The sequence below is a fragment of the Saccopteryx bilineata genome, chromosome 1, assembly GCF_036850765.1.
Source record: "Saccopteryx bilineata isolate mSacBil1 chromosome 1, mSacBil1_pri_phased_curated, whole genome shotgun sequence".
Taxonomy (NCBI): Eukaryota; Metazoa; Chordata; class Mammalia; order Chiroptera; family Emballonuridae; genus Saccopteryx; species Saccopteryx bilineata.
The window spans coordinates 43,588,446-43,611,720 of NC_089490.1; the positions used below are offsets into that span (position 1 = coordinate 43,588,446).

At 40.9% G+C, this 23,275-nt stretch overlaps 1 protein-coding gene across 1 annotated transcript in view; it reads left to right on the forward strand.

Annotated features, from left to right (window-relative positions):
- Positions 1–23,275, forward strand: part of COL19A1 (collagen type XIX alpha 1 chain) — a 329,506-nt gene that overhangs the window by 232,245 nt on the left and 73,986 nt on the right. Inside the window, exons 16-17 of the mRNA XM_066252988.1 lie at positions 6,563–6,613; positions 15,205–15,249. Coding sequence (XP_066109085.1) covers positions 6,563–6,613; positions 15,205–15,249 — 96 coding nt within the window. The remainder of the gene's footprint in view (positions 1–6,562; positions 6,614–15,204; positions 15,250–23,275) is intronic.

The following is a 23,275-nucleotide window of genomic DNA, read 5'->3' on the forward strand; positions in this document are numbered from 1 at the left end:
TTTCTCCTGGCTTCAGAAATCATATTTTGCTGTTTGAGATTTTCAGCAATTTTAGGGGTTGGGAAAAGGGAGTCTTGGTACCTCCCTGGTCAAAAAAATTTATAGCAGAAGCTTTCTCAGAAAAATAACACATTGTAAAATCGCAGTCATTTAACTTACATACTTAAGTCCCTGAAAATTTAAGACACTGAAAATTTCTTTCAGAGCAGATGTTTAAGATAAATAAAAGGATCCGTGTTTAAAAGACAAAGGAATTGATTTCCCAAATATTTTCTATCTAAAGAGTATTATTGATTTTTTTTTCTCAGAGTTAGAATACAACTTTCTATGTTGTAATTCTGGTCAAAAATCCATTCATAAGTTCTTTTCTACTTAGAGCTTGCTGCGGCTTAGTTTTCAATTATTTAGCCAGATTCTTAGGCTAATCAGAATTGGTTGGCCATGGTGTCTGGGAGTTTGGAAGCAGCAAGACCTCTGCTCAACAAATATGTTGCCATTTATCACTGAATCCAAAACCAACAGGCAAGAAATTGACTTTCCCCTCAGATTTCTTCCTTGTAAAAGTAATGATTCTACTGAATTCAACAAACACTGGGGGGGAGGGGAGAGTCACTATGTACCACATCCTGTGTTATGATAGGATAAAGAAATTGAAACACTTTGCCTTCAAGGAATTTTTCTAACAACTGGGAAAACAGACATGTTGATAAGCCATTGGTGTCAATGGAAATATGCTTTACCAAGTTATAGGTAATGTTACAGAGGAAATTTTTATGAGAGGGAAGCTTTCTGACATGAGCTTTCCAAGATGACTGTTAATTGAAAGATGCTTTGTCTTCCATTCCTAAGGATGAGTTGAGGCTTCCTAAAGATATTTGTTTTAGTACCAAGAGAAAAGAAGTGACTGAATCTCTGCCTTCTTTTCACTAGTTTTTAGAAAATTGGAAACATTTCTTAAAAGTTAGCCCAGGCCCTGGCCAGTTGGCTCAGCGGTAGAGCGTCGGCCTGGCGTGCGGGGGACCCGGGTTCGATTCCCAGCCAGGGCACATAGGAGAAGCACCCATTTGCTTCTCCACCCCTCCTCCTTCCTCTCTGTCTCTCTCTTCCCCTCCCGCAGCTGCGGCTCCATTGGAGCAAAGATGGCCCGGGCGCTGGGGATGGCTCCTTGGCCTCTGCCCCAGGTGCTGGAGTGGCTCTGGTCCGGGCAGAGCAACACCCCGGAGGGGCAGAGCATCACCCCTGGTGGGCGTGCTGGGTGGATCCCGGTCAGGCACATGCGGGAGTCTGTCTGACTGTCTCTCCCCGTTTCCAACTTCAGAAAAATACAAAAAACAAAACAAAACAAAACAAAAAAACCAGTTAGCCCAAATGACTTTCCAATAACAAACTTGCGATTCATTTTTATAACAAAGCCATTTTTAGCACGTTTTGAAGAGAGCTGATTAGTACCACTTTCTTCACGGAGGTTTCTGGTATTTCTATAGTTGTTACTGAAGTTGATTGGAAACCCACAGGGCCAGCAGACAGTTACCTGTACCCTAAAAATATGCATTTGTGAATCCTGGAAGGAGATTGAAGAGCCGTGGGACCTGGAGGAAAGGGGCACCTGGAGGCTCCAGGAGGCGAGTCTGCAGTGTGAGGAACTGAAGGAGGCAGGTAGGGAAACAGGAGAAAGGAAAGTAATTCAGGGACGAGCATCAGAGAGGGAGTGGAGTGGCTGACCAGGAGCCATGAGATCTTGATTCAGAATATCTGGGGCATGCTGAAGCCGACTCCAAAGACCTGAGCCTGGACTTGCACAGAGTTTACAGTGAAGACTCGGAAAAGAAAAAAAAAAGGTGAAAGTCAAGTTGTTCGAGCTAAGTACGCTACATCAACTGGCTGGAAGTGAAAATGCAGCCAAGACTAGGGCTGAAGAAGTATGGCTTTTAAACTGAGAACCCTTCCCATCTTTTAGACTTTGGAGAATCTGCATCCCCAACTGAAATCTACTCAGGGGAAGATAATGCAAACACCCCCTCATGTTCACACTACGCGTCTGATGACGCCGCTGGCAGATATTGTGTGTCTCTATTTTCCACCTTTGTCCAGCACTAGATTTCAGCCAAAAGTAAAAATAAAAACTTGCTGGGCGTATACACTCCCAAACTGAATGTAGCTTTAATTCACTTCTTCACACTGATATGGTTCCTGGTAGTAGGAAACATCAGGGTCTCTACCCACACCAAGTTTATAGATCTCTTAAATAATGACACCTAAGTACAGTTGGGTTCTGAACAGGTGTGCCTCCCTGGAGTTTATGAGCATTTTAAAGTTGCTCTATAATTGTGTACCCATCGCATTAACCCAGATGTTCTATGTCTCCCAACCTAGTACAAACAGAGTAAAGCAGCACTGCATGAAACATAGACACTAATAGCCATGGTTTCTGTATAGCTCTGTTGCAGATCACTATCATGACTAAGATCTGGGACATTTTCTCTTTCTGTAAACCTTCAAATGGTTTTCCTAGTAGAGCTCCTGAGAGCAATAGCCAAGGCTGACGTGCCATCCATAACTGGCCTTTCTTCTCTACTCAGGCTGGGTCATCTCTGCATCTTTCTGACAAGTCCTTATAATTGCAAACCTCAGAAAGTGACCTCTCAAGTCCCCTGGAGTATCTACTAAAACTACGTGATGCCAGGAGACCTGTCACTTATCACAAGTCTTTAACTTCTCCTTCCTCGGAGTTGATTGATAGTCTACAAGACTGACAGCTCTTGCTAAACAAGGAAACAAATGACTCCTTGGATATTCTCCAACTATCCTTTTGTGCCAGAATAGAAAACAGAAAAAAATAGCACCTCTGTTGGGGATGTGGCTAATAGGACAGCCACCAATTCCAAGATCCCAGAGTCTGTTTATTTTTCTAACAGTAAACAGAGTTGCTCTTGGCATTTATGTGCATAGTTTTTCTCTATGGTCACTATCTCCCGACTGAGTGAGGTTGTTTGTTTCTGACCATTGGAGAACAACTCATGAGTCATTGCTAAACTGACTACAGTCAGTGTACAGGTAGACAACCTGCGGACTCTATACTGGTATCTTCTTTCAGTTGCTGCGGGCTTTTTCAGCCCTCTCGAAGAGTTTGTGTAAAGTATCGCCTCCAGGGTAGACTGTTAGCTATAAATCTCTGTTACATTAAACGTGAAATGTGTGGTACTCAAAGTATCCCGGTGACTAAAAGAACAAAGAAGAAAATGCGATTTTAAATGCTTATCAGCTGATTAAGTAGTAGAGCCTAAAATTTCAGACTGTCCCCATTTAGAGCACTACTCTGTGGATATGACATTTTATGACAAGAACAGAAGATATGAAACTGTGGCAATAACTTTTATAGGGTTTATTAATCTTGTGGATATCTGAATAATATTGCTCAAACTTTTCTATTGGCCAGTGGGCTCTGTTCAGTGAGCTATTCTCTTGCTATTGTTTTGAGAGAAAGGAGCTGCACTGAACTCTCTTTCCATACCCCCAGTGGTTAGCTCAGCAGCAAGGTCAGGATTCTGGATGATGACGTATTCTGTGTTTATGGAACACACCTATGTGCCATAGGCAGATAACCAGTCTTGAAAAAGTCGGACCCAATTCTCATCCAATTTTTCTAAAACATTAGCACCATCCTATTATTTTTCCTGTCCTCATCCATATGATTACCTGTCCTGTGTCATGGAACCCCTACCACACTGTTTGCTTTTCTATTTCTTTTTTCTTCCTCCTTCCAGGGCCCTTTGATGGCTCCCACTTCTTATAGCCTTTGGCCATTGGCTCTCCCAACCTCTGCAAACAAAAATAGGAAACATTTTTAGTATTGTTGTGGGTTGAGAGGAATTCTTTTGGAATATTCAGGGATAATCTTTCTGTTCTGTCTTGAGAGGCTGTATGAAGAGAGATGAGAGATGTGAGGAACAGTTAGAGGCCTTTGTCAGCTGTCCAGTAGGACCACGTCTAAAGGCAAAGAGCTCACTTCCAGCCCTCCTGCATCAGGCAAAATGCTGGCTCATAAGAAGTGCTAAGTAAAGTTTTGTTGATTTTTTAAAATTCCATTATGGGAAGTAGAACATGGAAGAGGGATCACCCAGTATTCTCAAGGGCACAGGCAACATGATAAAAAAATTACTGCAAAAATTATTTTAGGCTGAGAGTCTGCTTTTAAGTTAGGATGGTAGAGTAGATGAAAACTGAGTTTGGGTCCAGGCTGCCTATAGTAAATATTAGTCCTGCCACTTACAGTGGTATGACCTTGGGCCAGTTAACAATTTCTAAGCCGCATTTTCTGTATTGTTGAATTGAAAATAATGTTGGTAATACCTATGATATCATTGTGGGGATTAAATGAATCAATCCATATAAAGTCCCAAGTCTAAAACCTGGCATACAATAAGCACTATATATATATATATATATATATATATATTTGCTATGATTATTTTATTCTTTTGCTCTGTTTGAGAGACTTTATTATTAATTGTTCTGTCACATTTGGGGTCCTTAGTTATAAGACTGTCATTTTAACTAGAATAAATGTGTATAAAGCTAAAGTTATCCACCATATCACTATTGATTTAATTAGAGTTATTAACACACATTCACCATTCACCAAACACCTATTATGCATATATCCCTAAGCTACCTATTAATGATACTACACATGGTGTCTAAAATTTCTTGTCTCTTTGTAAAATTGCAGATGAATCAATGTGTATGGAATCTCAGGTCTTAACAGTTTCAAGAATAAGTTTTTAACTTGCATCTTCTTGGCTAGAAACTTTGTGCTACAACCTCCAACTCAGTGATTGCTTTCCTCATTACTTCCTCTAACTGATCTAGGATACTTGACACAAAGCTGGCTGGTAGGGGAAAAAAATGAACGATGTATAATGTGCAATGAGAGTTCTTCTCTGACATGAGCTCTGTCTCTCCGATCACAGGCAGCTCCATTCCTCAGGAGGCCTATTATTTTCTTAAGCGTTACACTAACCTGCTTCCAGACATCCATCACTACCTCCCTGTGTCCTCTGCATTCAACGGCACAATGCAAAGGTTTCATATTAGAAGAGATCTTTAGTCACAAGTCGTTCATAAGAAATACCAGTCATAAATGTTAAACATTAATTTTTTTCACTATGTCTAAGGTGTTACCTAGATCAGTGAGTGCAGCTGACAATGGTTCCTTACAATTTTTCTTCACTTTTTGATGCTTTCATTACCTTTTTTTTAAAAAAAAAAAAAATCTTCATACAACAGTAATGTTTGATGTACTTAGTGATAATTTTTCTTTGTATTATCTTCAGAGGGAAAATGTAAAGAATTTTGCCTCTGTAACATTTGCTCCTAGGCACTTTTGAGATCTAGATGAAATATACAACTTCTGTTTTTGACATAGCTGTCTCTCTTGGCTTGAACTAGTTGATTTAAAATAATGCTAAGCTGCCCTGGCTGATTGGCTCAGTGGTAGAGTGTCGGCCTGGCCTGTGGGAGTCCCGGGTTCAATTCCCGGCCAGGGCACACAGGAGAAGCACCCATCTGCTTCTCCACCCCTCCCCCTCTCCTTTCTCTCTGTCTCTCTCTTCCCCTCCCTCAGCCGAGGCTCCATAGAAGCGAAGTTTGCCCAGGCGCTGAGGATGGCTCTGGTTGCAACAGAACAACGCCCCAGATGGGCAGAGCATCGCCGCCTGGTGGGCATGCCAGGTGGATCCCAGTCGGGCTCATGTGGGAGTCTGACTGCCTCCCTGTTTCCAACTTAAGAAAAATACAAAAAAAAAAAAGAGAGAGAGAGAGAGATGATATTCTAACTAGGATATCGCTAAAAAATAATAATGCTAAACTTTGTGTTGTCTTAGGGCCCTCTCCCTAAAATGTAAAATCCCTGAAAAACTCAGAAGATTTCTCTTTCTCTTTTCCTAGAAGTTTTAGAGACAAATGCCTTTACATCCTTCCTATATCCTCATAGCTCAGTATAGCGCTTAGCAAATATTTCCATGTATATTGAAAACTAGGACTATTTAAATATCTTAAGTATGATGTCTTAGAGCAAAACATCTTCTTCTAGCCTGAAGGTCACGTGCAACTCATCTTCACCCAACTAATTCAAAAGAGTCAAGCAATAGGAAACATATTTTCCCATATTTTCTAAGTTAATAACAGATGGCCACACATTTCTATAATACATTGATCAAAGCCCTGGGAGAAATGTCAAAAATAAACGGAAGCTAAAACCTGTTCCCTCAAGGAGTTTTATGGATACAATTTCTTTTAATAAAGAATATGTTGACGGCTGACCTTCTGGTAAAATGTTACATGTTCCCATTAAAAACTTCTCTGGATTCCGGCAGGATTTAGCCTAGAAACACCTTTAGAAAATTGATGAGTTAATGCCCCTGTCATTCTCTATTAATTGGAATATTTGACTAAGACAGATTCTTTCTTTTTCTTAACTGTAAGATTTCAAGGTGCTTAGATATATTATTTACATTGTTTGGTAAACATTAAGGTTTTTATTTTTGATCTGTGTCTAATACAGGGACCTCCCGGAACACATGGAATACAGCAGACTCTTGGTGGATATAACAAGGTATGGCCTTTTTTTCACATGTTATATACACAGATACTATGTGATTATATTTGGGGGGGGGGACTTACTAATTCCTAACTGCTCAGAATTTGAAACATGATCACATACTCAATACCTGAAATCTTTCAAAAAAATGTATTTTGCTCGGTATCTTTTTTCCAAAACAGTATATTATTTTTATAAATAAATAAAAAATTACATCAAATTTGCAAAATTTCCTGCAAAAAAATTAATGCAAAAATCTTATTTTATCATCGATAATGTCATATATCTAGTTTCTCTGAGGGCAGAAAGAGATCATTTGCTACCTTGGAGCTCTGGGGAGGCAGCATAATGGGTGAGAGACTCCTTATTGAAACAAAAAGGTGAAGGGATATTAATCAAAATAAAAAAACTTACAGACACAGACCACAGCAAGAGGATTACAAGAGGGAACAGGGGTGGAAGGAGATTAGAAGAAAGTAAAGGGGGATAAATGCAGTGGTGGGTGGGATTCAAGTAGTTTAACAACCAATTCTCTGCCATAATGACCGTTTTAAGTATAAAAAAACAATATACCGAAAGGTAGTTTATTATTTCATGCATTTAATATATACTTAAAAAGAACAATAAAAGAGGTACACAAAAATAGATTATAAGAAAGAGTTTTAAAATATTAATAAAAAACTATTAACTAATACCTGACAAAAAAAAACAATAAAACTGCTATTTAAGATATTCCCATATTGCTCCTTGATTGGCATCCCCACTTTCAAGTTTTTCCACCTGTGGAAGGAATGAACATTACTACGCACGTTTAGAATACGCTGTTGCACAGATGAATGTTAAAAAAAGAGTAAGGAATGTGAATTTGTGATTTCCAAATCACAAGTCACCCACCTTAGAGAGAACCCTGATTACAAGTGCCATTTTAACAACTGGTTCCCCAAACTCAACCAAAAATTAGATATTGGTTCTGCTGAACTGGTGTGAATTGACTGAGTCCCACCAGTGGATAAATGGTGACTTGGGATGGTGAACACGCAGTGCAGTACACAGGTGATGTGTTACAGAGCTATACACCTGAAACCTGTATCATTTTATTAACCAATGTGACCCTAATAAATCCAATTAAAAATAAACAATAAATAAATCATTTTTAAAAAACTCAGTAGGTGCTACACTAAAATCTCAAGCAAGTATTTACATACCATAGGTTAAAACTGGGGATCCCCCACCTTTTAGGGAAGAGACATTTTAAACTTCCCCAAGGAGTTTAAATTTCAATGAGCATGGATGAAATCCTGACATGGGAGTGTGTGAATGCAGAAGGCAGACAGTTTTGCTTCCTGTTCTTAAAGGAAGCACAACAGAAGGAGATGAAAGGGCGTTGGCAAGGAAGTAAGACTCAGAGACCTGTGTGAGAATGTTGACTGACTCATCATTCAATAACAAGTATTTGATCCCTTAGTGTGAGCCATTCTGTCCACTGATTGGATGGAGTCCCCTATATGCATAGTAACTTATTACTGAGATGGTGCTGGTGAATAATTATATCCCTACATAGAAACAATTGAGAGAGACTTCTCCAGTTCTCTGCTTTCCCTTCCTATAAATTCCTGATTACTGCTATTTTTGTTTGTTTGTTTGTTTGTTTAGAAATCCCAGAGAGGCACTCTGTACCAACAGAGGCCTTACAAATAGCAGGTGATCAGAAGGGTGTTCATTAAATGATGAGCTAATTTGTTTTCAAAATCCGAATTCTTTTCTTCATCAGATAAAGTTCAACTTAAAGACCTAGATCACTTGGGGTTGGTGAATTTAAATTCAAGACTGGAAAGTTTTTTACACTTCCTAAGTAAGCCTATAGTAAACTTTCTTATTTACTTAGATTTTCCAGGAAGAATTATATTAGGAATAATGTCTGGGGTATAACTGAACATCTTCTGAATAGAGCTATACTAGCCTCTTTAAAACATTAGGCCTTGGCACAAATGAAAAAAAGTATGTGAAGCATGCCTCAAATTAATCAATAGAAACACAATGCTTTTCTGTAATGACATCTGTTACAAAATAGGATTTATCATAAATGCTTCAAAGTAATGAGAATGAGTTGGCTCTGATGTCACAGTGTCAGCTAGAAAAACTTAAAAAACACATTATATTACTTTCACCCTTGGTATAAAATTTACCAAGTTGCGACTCAGCTGCTTAAATATTTGCTATCCCCTGCAAAACTTGTAAAGCTTGTGTCTTTCCCGGTCTCCTAACACTGCTCACATAGAGAGTTTGTCTTGCCGATGAGTCAGTTTTCCCTTAAATGAAGACATATGGCGCATTTATAGTTTAGTCTAAAGTTGGAAATGTAAATTTTAAAACTTTAAGGTTATATTTCAAAAAAATGGAGGGTGACCAGAGCAGGGGAGGTGAGTTGGCTAATAGCTAACAGCAAACTGGTGTATCCTTCTTTCCATTACAGGATGGAGGCTCACAGGTATTGAGTCCATTTGTGCTCATAATGTAGCTGTAGGGCTAAAGCATAACTGGACAACACAGACAGAGCATAGCTGTTCTTCCCCAAGTGGTGTATTATAAGCACTTAGCATCAGAAGGCTTTAGACCCATCTGCCAATTAATACAAGGTAACTTCCCAAATGCTTCACTTTGTTTCCTTCTGCAAATAGTTAGAGCTGTTACACTGAGGTCCCACCAGGATGGAGAGAGAAGGAGGGGACCAAGGTCCCAGTGCCTACACTGACCAATGTTTTCGAGTGGTAGCCACCCTCTCCTCATCCTCAGCTTCCCCGAAAGAAAGGACCAGACGTGCCATGATGAGTGGGATGCATGTTTTCACTTGGCACTGCCATCCCCCAACCCTCCATCTATTTTTTGAATACTGACATGGTTTTATTTTGCAATTCATTGCCTGCTGTGTGGTCTGGCTGTAGCAGATGAGCACAGAGGGAATGGGGGTGGGGGAGGGGAGTCAAAGCAAACCTCTGCTGGAGATTAAATAATGGACCATGTATTGAGATATAAAAAGTGACATTCCAAGGGTAAAATAATCTTCCCTCTTAAATTGGCATTGATTTATGTAATGTCTGCTCTGAGTCCTGGACCTCAGCTCCTAAACTTGAAGCGGCTCCAGCAGTCGCACAGCCTGCTCAAGCGGCGACCACGGAGGATGAGCTGCGTTCTCCTCAGACACGTCCCGCCCCTTCTAAATTGAAGGAGCCCACGGTTCATTCCCTGGCCCAGGAATCATCAGAGGCAAAGGACCGGCCCCTTAGCTCCTGTGCAAGAGTAGATTGCTCCCCGACAATTGTCCTATGTCATCAGAGGCAGAAGGGCAAGCCTAAAAAACCCTCTCCTCTCACAACACAAACCAAAAAGCGGAGAGGGAAGAAAAAAAAAAGAGAGAGAGAAGTGAAGAATAGCAAGAGAAAGACTAAAGACAGCAAGATGATCGAAGTGTGTTTTTATGTACTTTTGCATGCCCACTTGAGGATGCAAAGAACAAAAGGTAGATTTCCCTCTCCATCACAAAAATAGGTTGCACAACAGCTGCTCCCATTCTGCAAGATTGTTTCCAAAGCAGCAGCAGCAGCACTGAGCATATTCTGCCCCTTAAGGAAAATCTGCTCACTAACCAGCAGACCGCTCTTCATTGTCGCCAGCTTTGGGATTTTCATAAGGATTTGATAGGCTCTGTCAACCCCTAAAGCCATCAGATCCAGGATCCCTTACAACACTGTGGATGGGAGGCGCAGAATGTTATCTGTGGGGGCTAAGGACTGGCGTGTTTTACATTTGATACTGTTTTTAAAGATCCACTTGAAAATGTATCTTCGCATTATCTTCCATCACCACACTCAGTAAAATGTGCAGGGAATCAGCCTCAACTGCTGGAGATGGATACTGTGCCTCCCAGCAACCAGTTCTAGTGTTTACTGCTCCAAAATGTTGATCCAAAAAGAAAAAACAAACAAAAACAATTTGCCAGCAGAAAAATCTACTTTTCCTTTCAAGTATCAAATCATAACTTTAATATATTCACAGACAAGAAAGGACAGAAAACCTTTCTCTAAAATCAAGTAAATATTCAAGGTCTTTCCAAGCTGTGAGTTGAACCCAATGAGGGCACAGGAAGTAGAGGCTTCCTTGAAGACCCCAAATACAACCCTCTGTGCCTGGATGATTGAGAAATAAAATTTAAGTCCTAACTTCCTGTCTCTTTCTGAACTCCAGGATCTACTACCTTTGGGGACCACCAGGAACTGAGGCACAGACAACTCTTAGTTTGGGCTCTCAGTTTGATTACAGAGAACCCTGAAGCCCCCCTGGGTTTCCCACCTCTCCTCTGCGGCCCACCACTTGGAGCTGGTGAAATGTTTTTCTACAAGTAACTGAGTTTCCTATAAGGTTGGAATTCGAGCCAGCTTTAGGTCTTAGTTTTAAGAGAACCCAGCCCCCTTAGGCCACATATATTTTAACTTGCTAGGGCTACTATAACAAAATATCACAAACTGAATGGCGTAAACATCAGAGATGTATTGTCTCACAGTTCTGGAGGCTGGAAGTTCGGGTGGAAGTTGACAGGACACTCCTCCTCTCTCTGAAGCCTGCCCCCCGGACCTCTGGTAGTTCCGTGGCTTGTGGCAGCCGAGCTCCCGTCTTCACGTGGCACTCTCACTGTGTGCACATCTCCAGTTCAAAGTTTGTCCTGAGAGGGCTGCCAACATATTGAATTGGAGCTATCCCCTACTCTAGTCTGACTTCATCTTAACTATTAATGCTAGAACTTACTTCTAAATAAGGTCATATTGTGAAGTACTGGGGGTTAGGACTTGAACATATGAATTGTGGGGAGGGACACAATTCAATCCATAATAGATAACATATATTTTCTAATATTATGTTACCTCATGTTTAAGATTTTATAGCAAGTTCCTTAGGCTAAACTGGAGAATTTCTAATGACTGCATATGCTGGGAGGGCGTTCATGTCCTTTGTCTTTTTTATTTATATTTAGCCACAGGAAATTGCAGATACATGACTCTTTAGAACCTACTAAAATGGCCGTTATGGTTGAACCTATACACACCTAGGTACATTCCTTTCTTTCCAGGGAATACTCTCTCCAGGGCAGCTGGAACAGCTTGAAAGCCTTCCCACTTGCCTGAGCAGACGTTTCAAAGTTCCATTCACCATTACCCACAAGAGAACAAAGGACACGTTCTGACATTCCAGGCCAATTAGCACTCCCCGCATGGCAACCCTCACCACTTCAACTGGAAGTTTTAAATAAACAGACTCAAAACTGTCACGCTATTAATATTTACTCAAAGGGCTTATAAGAACACATTCAAATAACAGCACCAGGATACAAAATGACCTAGTAAAATTATAATAACCTCTGAGGCATAACTACAGGATCTGTAGTTATTTCTGTAGAGCCAAGTAATTGGTACAATTAGCTTGGAGAAAGTAGAGTGGAGAATCTCACATGTCAATGAATAAATGCTACTGAAGTTCAAGTTTGAATCTGCCTTGAGGATTGTTAGCCCAAGAGTGGAAAATGCTTATAGAGGCCATGAGGGACCTTGATTAGATAGATTTCTTGGCTTAGCTTCCAAATGAAGCAATCATAAGGTGCTCCATTAGGCAGTCAAAGGCCCTATTGTTCTGGATGTGAAAGCCAGCAGAGGTGCTTCTTCATTCCAACCACAGCATCTCCAATACCCTCTACTTTGTTGGGGTTGGAGATCTAAATTAAGGTGCTACAACTATGATATATACTCACCAGATACCCTTTGGGTGTTCTGTTCTTCAAGCCAAGAGCATGGGGCCGTCCAATCCAAATACCATCTCTGGACAACTCATATCTTAGTTCACAGCGTGTTCCAGCTTCCCCCAAAATACCCCAGCAGAAGCACAGCCAGGGAAAGACATGGATGGGTGGTGCACGCATGTTGGCACCATCTCTAAATGGCTAGCATTTTCAGGAAATGCCTAAAATGCATGTGTTTTTGTGCAGGTGCCAAGCAACCTAACATTTTATAAGTGCAAGTATGCGTCAGACTTTCATGCCTTATTTTTCTGTGATAATATACAGCTCAGGATTTTGAGAATGTCTTTTTTATTTTCAATGTAGATATCTCAGATCACAGTTAAGTAGGAAAAGTGAGAGACTATCTGTCACAAGACCAATAATAATAGCAGTTAGAAACCACATATTTTTAGTCAGAGTAGTACTGAAGTCACATTTAAAATGTTAAACTATAGTGACACTGTTGAATGGGAACCTTTGTGTATATTGTTCTTTAAATATTTTTATACTTTTAATTTATACTACCAACACATCTATTAAAAAAGCTTTATTTGGAAAAACTCATAAATGAGAATTATTAGCTTATTCATCCAACAAATATTTATCGAATTCTTCCTATATGTTAGGTACTTTCCTCGGCAAGAGGTGAGTATTCAATTATACATCATCCTGGAGCTTATGTTCAAATGCAAGAGATGCAAAGATTTTTTAAACAAACACAAAAATAAAAATGTTAGCGGTGCTGGCCAGATAGGTCAGATTAAGCATCATCCCAATACACCAAGAGTGAAGCTTTGATCCCCAATCAGGGCACGTACAAGAATCGACCAATGAATATACAAACAGGTGGAAAAACAAACCAATATGTTCTCTCTCTCTTTCTCTCTCTCAACCAATAAAGATAGATAGATAGGTAGGTAGGTAGATAGATAGATAGATAGATAGATAGATAGATAGATAGATAGATAGATAAAAATGTTAGTAAGTATTACGAAGGAAAAATACAATGTCCAATAAAAAGGTATGGAAAGGGACCCCGTCTGCTACACTCACAGGAGGCTCCCATGAACAGCATTTTATAATAGTTGAGACCTGAGAGATGAGCGATTGCTAGCCAGACAAAGAGGTGAGGACAGGCCCTGGCCAGTGGTTGGCTCAGCGTGTAGACAATCCACGTTCAATTCCTAGTCAGGGCACACAAGAGAAGCAACCATTGGCTTCTACCCCTCCTTCCCCTTCTCTCCCTCTTTTCCTTCTGCAGCCAGTGGCTTGATTGGTTCAAGAGTGGCCCCAGGCTCTAAGGATAGCTCAGTTGGTCTGAGTGCATCAGCCTCAGGTGCTAAAAATAGCTTGGTACTCAAGAATTGACCACAGATGAGGTTGCTGCGTGGATCCCAGTCAGGATACATGCAGTAGTCTGCCTTACTATCTCCCCTCCTCTCACCTTAAAAAAAAAAAAAAAAGAGGTGGGGACAGAGTAGTGATCTAGAGAGTGGAATGGGAAGGATCTTGGTCCCTTTGAGAAGTGGAGAGAAGGCTAATATGGCTGTTACTTCTTAGGAAAAAGAATAACCAAGGTGAGGCTGGATAGGGAAGTGAGTTCAGGTCATGCCAGTTTTGATGGCTTTGTTTAGAAGGAATGAAATTAGAATGTCTTTTGAAGATATCACTGTGACCTTATTTAGAGAATGGTGGGGGTAAGTAGATTATAGAGGTCCAATGAGAGACCTACTACCGTGACCATGGCAGGACATGACAATGGCCTTCCCAGAGTGAAAGCAGGCAGCATAAAAAGAAGAGATTTTGGAGACGGAGGCAGTCAGACTGGAGGAGTCAGGAGCCAGTGTTAAGAAGGACAACCAGATTGAAGAAGGCGGCCTTCTATGGAAGGGAGAAGATAAATTTAGATTATTTTCCTAATTTCTTTCAATTGTAAAATTACCACTCATTTTAACAAGTCAAACTGCAGGCTTACATTAGGAAGAAGTTAATCATTCTTGCCCTTCTAGACTAACAATGTTAAAAGTATGGTATAATTCTTTCATTTTTCTCATATATATGTGTGTGTGTACTTGTATTTTTAAATTTTATTGAACTTGCCGAATATCAATTTCTTCTAGAATTTACAAGTGAATACATCAAATAGAAAATTACACATATGAGTCAAAACTCAGAAAAGAGATGTATGCTGGGTTTACAAATTTGGGTCTTTTTATAGTAAACTATACTTCAGCCCTGGGGTTCAGTAAGAATGCCTGATAGGAAACGTTGAGTCACAAGAGGAGAGAGCCTTCAAGTCCTTACAAGTTTACCAGTGAGGTGGGGAAGGAGGAAGAGGAGTCAGACAGACAAGAAGAAATTAGGAGGGTGAGGTATCATAGAAGGCAAGGGACTGGCAGGTGCAGCCAAGAGGTCGACGAACAGACTGTCCATAGTACTGCTCAGCAAAGATCTCATTAATGACTTTAGATAGTCATATCTGTGGAATGGTTGGGGGCCATGTGAGGATTCCAGGTGTTAATTTGAAGTAGGGGCAATTTCCCATGGAGGTGTGATATTTCTCCACAATCATCTCCCAGCAAAAAACCACAGAGAAGATAGAGTACCCAAAGTTGGAGTTTTTCAGAAATAGCTAATAGAAAGTGAGACAGTGGTTAAAAAGTGATTAAAATAGTATCCATGGAGAACTGTTACAATCCTATTATCTGTTTATATTTTTCAAGTAGCTATTGAATGTATTAAGAGTGAATGAATATTTTGTGTTTTGTTTATGTTTATCTAGGGAAACCTTGGTGAATATGGAGCTGGTGGCTCAAAAGGAGAGAAGGTAATGAGCTCTTCAAAGTGGATAAAAACGTGTAGGTTTTTAGACTAAGTCACACATTCACACGTCAGGGGAGGTGCCGCTGCCACGTGGGGTAATGTCCATCAGGCACAGGCTCCACCCACTTCCTGAGCAGGCAGCAGGACTGGATCGGGCTCCTCCGTGAAGACTGCTGAGTAGCAGTCAACTACAAGCAAGGGAACACGTTAAGGGGAAATAGCTATAACAAGGCAAATGAAATTAGGACACAGATTCAGTTTATAATTAGGTGCTTCGTGTGTCTGTGTAGGTGGCAAAAACAATCTGAAGACCCCTTTGACAAGAAGCCTCAGGCTTGGGTTCACTAATTTTGTGTCTTCTTAAGTGTCCAAATGTAACCTGGTGTGAGAGCATCTTTGGTGGAGTTTTATAATGTCAAGTCGGGGTTTAACCAAGTAATTATTTCAAAAACAGTTTTAAAATTAAAATGCTGATGAATTTCCGGTGCATCCTCATAATCATTCACAGGTTTAATTACATTATCCGTGAAGATGACAGATTCACTTTCCCACTCAGAAAGATATTTCACTCCCATTTGATTCTGAAATTGTGATGACCTTGATTCAGCGTGAATGTGCCATTGTCATGAAAAAAACAATACACATTAAATCTACAGACAGAGAAGAGCAGGCTTGAAAATACTCTGAGGGGATGTGGCCCGTGAGTGCTATCTTCGCTCATTCACCCAGTTAAAGTTCTCTTCAATGAGGACATGGTATTTCAACAGGAATCCAAGAAGATACGACTTCTGTGCCTTATAAATCAGTGCAGCCAATCTATTCAAAACATCAATACATCCATCGCCAAAAAATACTGCTAAAAGTCTCAACAGAGAGTCAAGATCCTAAATTGACCGTTTGTAATGCTGGTGGCCAAGGCCAGGCAGGTTCACCTTGAATTCGAGCAGACAGTAGAGGAACTGCAGGGCCAGAAAGAGGTGGCCCATTCCCATTTAATAGATTCTTGCAACAGTGGATGAACGAATGGGCAGGGGAAAACCACTTCGCACATGGCGGGCAAGCAATCTGCTCTGAGTGAAAGCACCTGTAGCCTTACATAGGTTATGCACACATGGTCCTGCCACATGCTCACACACTAATCATGCAGAGTGTAAGTGAACAAACCTACCACAGCTGTTTTCCCCACATTCCACCCCTTTAGGGGTTGCTTGCCTCACAATCTGTGCAACAGGTATCTCCTGCGATGGCCCCTGTGCGAAGAATGAGGCACATTACATCACAGAGACAGTACAGACTACAGCAACTGAATTACAAAGGCACAGGCTAACAAAGGTGCCCTTCACAATGTCTCCCTGAGGGCTCTGCCCAGGGAGTTAACTGGAGGCCCATCTCTAGCCCTCTACCCGATGGTAGGTGGAAGGACCTGTATAGTCCAGGGCCATGTTTGTTGAAGAAAGTGTCCTTGGTGCATCTCTGCAAGTGGGTGAGAGCAGCGTCCTGGTGCAGGAGGGCCTCCACAGATGCTGCGCCCCCACTCCCATCAAGGTTTCTCATACTGTCCACAAGCAGCATGTCTATCCAGCAAGGGAGCCAGTGCCTGCCTCTCGTCGCAGTTACCTGCTTCAAGAGTCCATTACACTGCTTAATGATCAGTCTACAATAGACAGCCCAGCTGTCTGTGCAAATCACCAGGGTGAAGGTCCATTACAGGCAACTAGCCACACAGCTATTTATTAACGGACCTCAGTGTCTTTCCATAAGCACTTAGTCCATTGCCACAAACCCCATTCAAACCCCTCAGAGGTCAAGCTCACAGGGCATGATGGGGTCAAACACATTCAAAGCCTGTGCCGCTTTTACAGTTCTCCTAACTGTTGCTAAAGCACCTTGTGCATGCTAAGGCTAACCCCTACTGCACATTAGAGGGGACCAGTGGATTGCCAATTCCAATGGGGCCTCCAACACCCTGCCCATCCCCAGTAGCTGGGTCCCTTGGCCTCCTCCTGATTAATACTGGAACAACATGTCTAGGGGATCTTTCTTTCCCACAGCTCTCTCTGTTTCCATCATATAATCCTGCAGCTGTGCAACCTGAACTTCAGCCATTTTCTTGGCAGTGGCCAGGGATGCCCACTTTCCCTGCTTTTTCCAGTAACTGGAACCTCTGTTGCAGTTTAAGCTGCCTCCATAGCTCTAACAAGACTCTATTAGATCTGCCATCTGATTTATCCCTATCTGCCCTGGCCACAATAAAATCTACCCACGTCTGTGTTTGGGTAACCTTCCCAGGCCCATTTCTCTTGTTAGTCGGGGGGTTGGGGGAAGTGGGTAGCACAGTTAGTAGCCCACACAGCCTAATGGTTCCATGCTGCCTCCACCTTCCCCAAATCTGCCACTGACAGTATTGCTGGAGTGCCCCACATAGGGGCTCAAGATAATCACTAGTGACCCAAAATGGGCTGATGGGGCACTATAAAGAATAAGGTTCCTCATTCCTGCCATAAACACTTCCTCATCTAGCCCACAAGACCTCAGGTTGAAGAGCATTCTTCATACCTAGTTCCCAGAGGACCTGCTGCAGCTCAGTATCTGACTGCCACACACTCACTGCCCCTGACAAGTCTCCAGCATTCTGCCAGACCATACAAATGACTACCATTACCCATTCTAATAGGGTATGTTTTCTGGGTTGCCATGGCAATTATGAAGACACTGCCTCAAGGAGGAGTGCATGGTAATAGTGGCTAATTTCTTCATTTTTGTTCTGGAGAGCATGATGCCATCCACCCCTTATGTCCCACAGCTGCAGCAACCAAGCTTCCAGGGACTTTGTGGGTTTCTGCCTGAATTTTGCCCCTAACTCCATCAGCTCTGTCATGGTGTAGGGCTGGACCACAGAGTGCTCCACTACTTGTGGAGGGGGCTGTGCCTGCCCCTGAGGCACTTTCTGCTGCTGGGTTTTCACCTTCTGGGTGACCACTGGCCCGGCTCTGAGTCTGCAACAGCAGTTCTAGCCCACACCACAACCTCCACAGAAGAGGAGGAGTTGGAAATGACCACAACCACTGGCTAGAGCCACTCCTCTGGCACAAATGCAGCTCCTCCTTCAACGCTGCTTCAGCTCTGGTGGCTGCCAGCTCTCGGCCTGAAGCTGAATCTGGAGTTCTTGAACCCATAATTGTTTCTCTAACAATTGCCAATTCCAGACTTTAACTTCTAGAGCAAACTGCAGCTCTTAAACCCATAATTCCTTCTCAAGCAACTGTTCCAATTCCAGGAACCTTTGGTTCTCAGCCTGTAGCTCACACTGGCATTCTTTAAATTGGTCAGTCTCCTTCCCCAGCAACGGTTGCTATAACACTGGTGCCCAAGGCCAAGCAGGTTCACATTGGATTCTGGCAGATAGATGGTAGAGGAACTGTGGAACCGGGAAGCGGTGGGCCATTCCCATATAATAGATTCTCGCAATGGTGGACCAGCAAACAAGCAGAGGAAAACTGCTTGTCACAGCAGCAGGCAAACAAACAGCAAAACAGCCCCTCACAGAGGCAGGCAGGCAATCTGTACGAAACCACCCTGACTAAAAGCACCTGTAGCCTTACTCAGGCTATACAAATATGGCCCTGCCATGTGTTCACGCACTAATCATGCAGAGCGCAAACGAGCAAGCCTAACACAGCTGTTTTCCCTACACCATTGAAAATGAAATAATTTTCTGCAAAAAAGTAAAAAAATAAAACCTTGACATTCTTAAAAAAGCCGACAAATATTTATTATACAGCCATAGTAAGTCATCTCCCTGTCTTGGATTGTACTGCCAGTGCATTAGCACTGTTTTCTGTAACCAGATAGCTTGCAGAGTTCTTACATCACCATAAAGAACACATTGCATTCTAAGCAGTTACAACTGGACACCTGCAGCTGGGGGAGGGGGAGGCAAAAGAAAGCCGCAGACCTCGTAACGTGGGACAGCTGAGCAATGAAGGGAGTTGTGGCACTTTTAAAGCATTTAAATGATGATTCATTTCTTGGAACAAAACAGCTGGCTTCTGTATTGCTACGTTCATTAGGAAACATATGTCACTTAAAATTCTTAAGACCTCAATGATGAGAAATTTGATTCTCTGAAACAGGTGTACTTCAAAATCTAAGGACCTTTTCTATTGCTCAAAATCTTTTAATTGCTTCAGAATCTTAAGTGGTATTAGAAAATCCAGTGGAATATCTGTCCCCTCTTCCCTCCCAATGAAATAACCTTGAAGAATCTGCAGAGAACTTGATGCAGTCCCTGACGTAAATGTACATATGACATGATTTGTAAGAATTCTAATTAACAGGAGAAAGATTCTACCAATAAATAACACATGAAATAAACTAAAAAACATTAAGCATAGCATCTGCTGGAAGAGTAAAATCACCTCTATCTTATACACATCCACTGTTCTGAATCAATACAATGGTTTTTAACATTATAATGCCATTCAGAGGTCACCATAGTGAGAATTTAAAGCTCCTTCAATCTGCTCTCCCAGATTTTCTTGCACCCGTGGAAAAGCCCAGTGACTCTGAACCTTGGCTGCCCATTGGAATCACCTGGAGTGTTTTTAGGAAATACCATTGTTCAGGCCACATCCCTAGAGATTCTGATTTGGGACACACCTCTGGTTGGTCTGGGGAGGGGTCTATATTGCTATCATTAAAAAATGCTACAGGCTTTGGCTGGGTATCTCAGTGAATCAAGTGTCATCCTGGCCCACCAAGGTTGCATGTTCCAACCCTGGTCAGGGCACATATAAGAAGTAATCAGTGAGTACACAACTAAATGAAACAACTAAGTGGAACAAGTTGATAGTTCTCTTTATCTCCCTTCTTCTTCTCTCTCTCTTTCTCTCTCTCTCTCTCTCTCTCTCTCTCTTCCATTCTCTCTCTCTCTCAATCAACAGGGAAAAAATATTGTAATGCTGCAGATGATTCTAACAGGCAGCCAGGGTTGAGAACCAATGAGTGGTAGAAAGAGCATGGTCTTTGGGAGAAGTTGACTGTGCCATCAACAGCTGTTTCTCCCTGGAAAATCACTTTATTTTATCTGAGAATCCGTTTCCTCATTTGTAAAGTGGGCATAATTATATCTACACAAAGTTGATGGCAGGCTTAAAATCAAATGAAATGACAGGAACTTACCTAAAAGCACAATACCTGACACATATTAAGCCCCCACTAAAGATTATTCCCTTCTCTTAAACCACTCCAAACTTTCCTCTTTTGATGTCTCATATTTCCTTTTGGTGTTCATAGTACTTACCATCCTTAACACCTGGTTTTGCTCAACTTTTCATCTCCTGCCATCATTTTAACAGAGAAGGGACTCAATTTATGTTGTAGAATAAAAGATTCAAGTAGAAGTATAATTTCAGCATATAAATGACTTACCACTTCTGCATATGCTGATGATCAAAAAAGTATCACAAAACTAGCCTATCATTTGGAACCCAAAATTACCATGAGGCACCAGAACAGACACTAGCAACAGTAGGACCTATACACAAGTTGCTCCTGGTTTAGCAACCACATCTTGAGCCCTAGCATACAAGGAGAAACACCACAGAACACTAGTAGCCATTAATGGTGAATGGCAATAGAGATCATGGCATTCCAGTGAAGAGTCTACCAGTATTGAAATGGTGATCTCTGCTCTATAGCTTGCCTGAAACGGCTGACCATGGTAAAGGAATAATGTATTTGTAAGTTGGTTGACAAGAACCACTTTATAGAGATAGTGGGATAAGGTGGCGGAATATTTCAGGACTCCTGAGAGTGTTTTGAGGGCGGACTGTTAGAGAAATGAAAAAGCTACAAAAACAGCAAAATTTTTAAAAGCATCGAATGTGTCAAATTAAGGGACAGCCTTTCTTGAAGCCATGTAAATTCATCACTTGTCTTTCAAGTCATATCTGCAGTGATAAATCACTGACATCCATTTTAAATATGAAAAACAACTCCACTTAAATATGTATCTAAGATTAAGGTATGAAATGCTTTTGGTGCCAGAATTTTATAGGAGGGAATTGGTTCATACAATCTCCTCTAAACCCAACCCACCAATGTATCACTCAGAGAGACGGATCAAAGCCTCTGTTGCGTCCTTCATCTACATTTCAATGGAGACCTATGCACATCAATTCAATGGATGTCAGCTATGAATATAGTCACTATTTCTCCATGTGCATTCCCTTTACCCCTTTTGAATTGGGAAAATGTGACTTTTATAGTCATTTATAGACCCTTTCCCTGAATTCTACTTTTATGTTTTGCAGATCAGTCTAACTACTAGGCATACTTTTCCTTCATACCTGTGCACCGGGGATTTTAGCACCTACCAGATAGGTAACAGGAAGGTCCCACTATACACCCTAATGCTCATGTAAGGCCAACTGTTTATTTCTTCTTATAAGCCAACAGCAAGTGGTCCCTTCAATATATCGACTAATTTGCCCCTCTTTTTATTTTAGATAGAATTTATTACCCAAATAAATTTTCTCTAGGGATAAAATGCCTCTACTACAGTGTGAGTATAAGATTAATGGTATACTAGAGATTCAGATATACTATATCTAGAAGGAAAAAGAATTATATTAATAAAGTCAAGATTAAATTTACAAAATATATTCCACAAATCTAGAAAACTGTTTAAGAAAAACGTGGTCCTGTCTATCCATTACACATGACAGGCTCCCACTTCCTTTAGTCCAAAATCACAAGCACTTGTTTAGATAGAAATGTAGAAATAAGCCAAAATTTTTAGGACTGTAATAAATTTTGTACTTGAAGTGCTTTGGGTAGGCTATTGTTTGAGGCTCCAAAATGCACAGATAAACACATGCATACAAGGGGACAGGTATAGAGATGTTCGTTAAAGTCTTGTCTATAATATACTGCTCACAAAAATTAGGGGATATTTCAAAATGAATATGAAGTGATAAAATATCTCCTAATTTTTGTGAGCAGTATAGATAAAAGCTAGTGACAACTGGAATCCCATAAATGGGGCTTGAACAATCCCTGGCACATCAACATAAGTAAAGCTATAATTATATAATATTATATAATTTAATGCTTACAATGAATGAACTGAATCTATTAATAAATCAATAGAAATGGATATTTAAAGTAATGTTGAGTGAAAAAAACAAGTCACAGAACATTATATACAAAATAAAGCTATTTATGGAATGTGTTATAAATATTTAAAATAATATAGTTTATGATTTCCTATATATAGTAAAAGTGCAAAAATGTGGACTAAAACTATGAGTGCAAAATTGAATAGAGTGGCTCCCTCTGGGAAATGAATAGGGAAAGAAATAAAGGAGATTTCTTTTTTATTGTAAATTTTTGTTATTTAATTTTGGGTGCCTGGGACATGGAGGTTTGACATAATTCAACTCTGTTTTCTGTATTTAATTTTTTAAAACAAAAAATAGACAAGACAAGTGAGAATGGTATATGCCCAGAAACATCATTTTGCAAAAATGCTCTTGAGATTGGAAAAAAAACCCTAAAAACATTAACCCAACTTCTAGTACATGTCTATGTGATATACAATTACAGAATATTCAAGGATTTGGTAAACACTAAAAAGTAGCAGTCCTGAGATTCCTTTGAAGTTTGATGAGTGATATTTTTCCTTTCCACAACTATTTTTTATAAAATTGTGTTTTTTAAAAATACTTGTTACATGTTGCATACAAATCTCTCTTCAAGATCTAAGACATGGCACTGGCTGGTTGGCTCAGTGGTAGAGCGTGGGCCCAGCGTGTGGAAGTTTCGGGTTTGATTCTTGGCCAGGGCACACAGGCGAAGCACCTATCTGCTTCTCCATCCTTCCCTTCCCCCTCTTCTTTCTCTCTGTCTCTCTCTTTCCCTCCCGCAGCCAAGGCTCCATTGGAGCAAAGTTAGCCCCGGGCACTGAGGAGGGCACCATGGCCTCCCCCTCGGGCACTAGAAGGGCTCCAGTTGCATGGAGCAACACC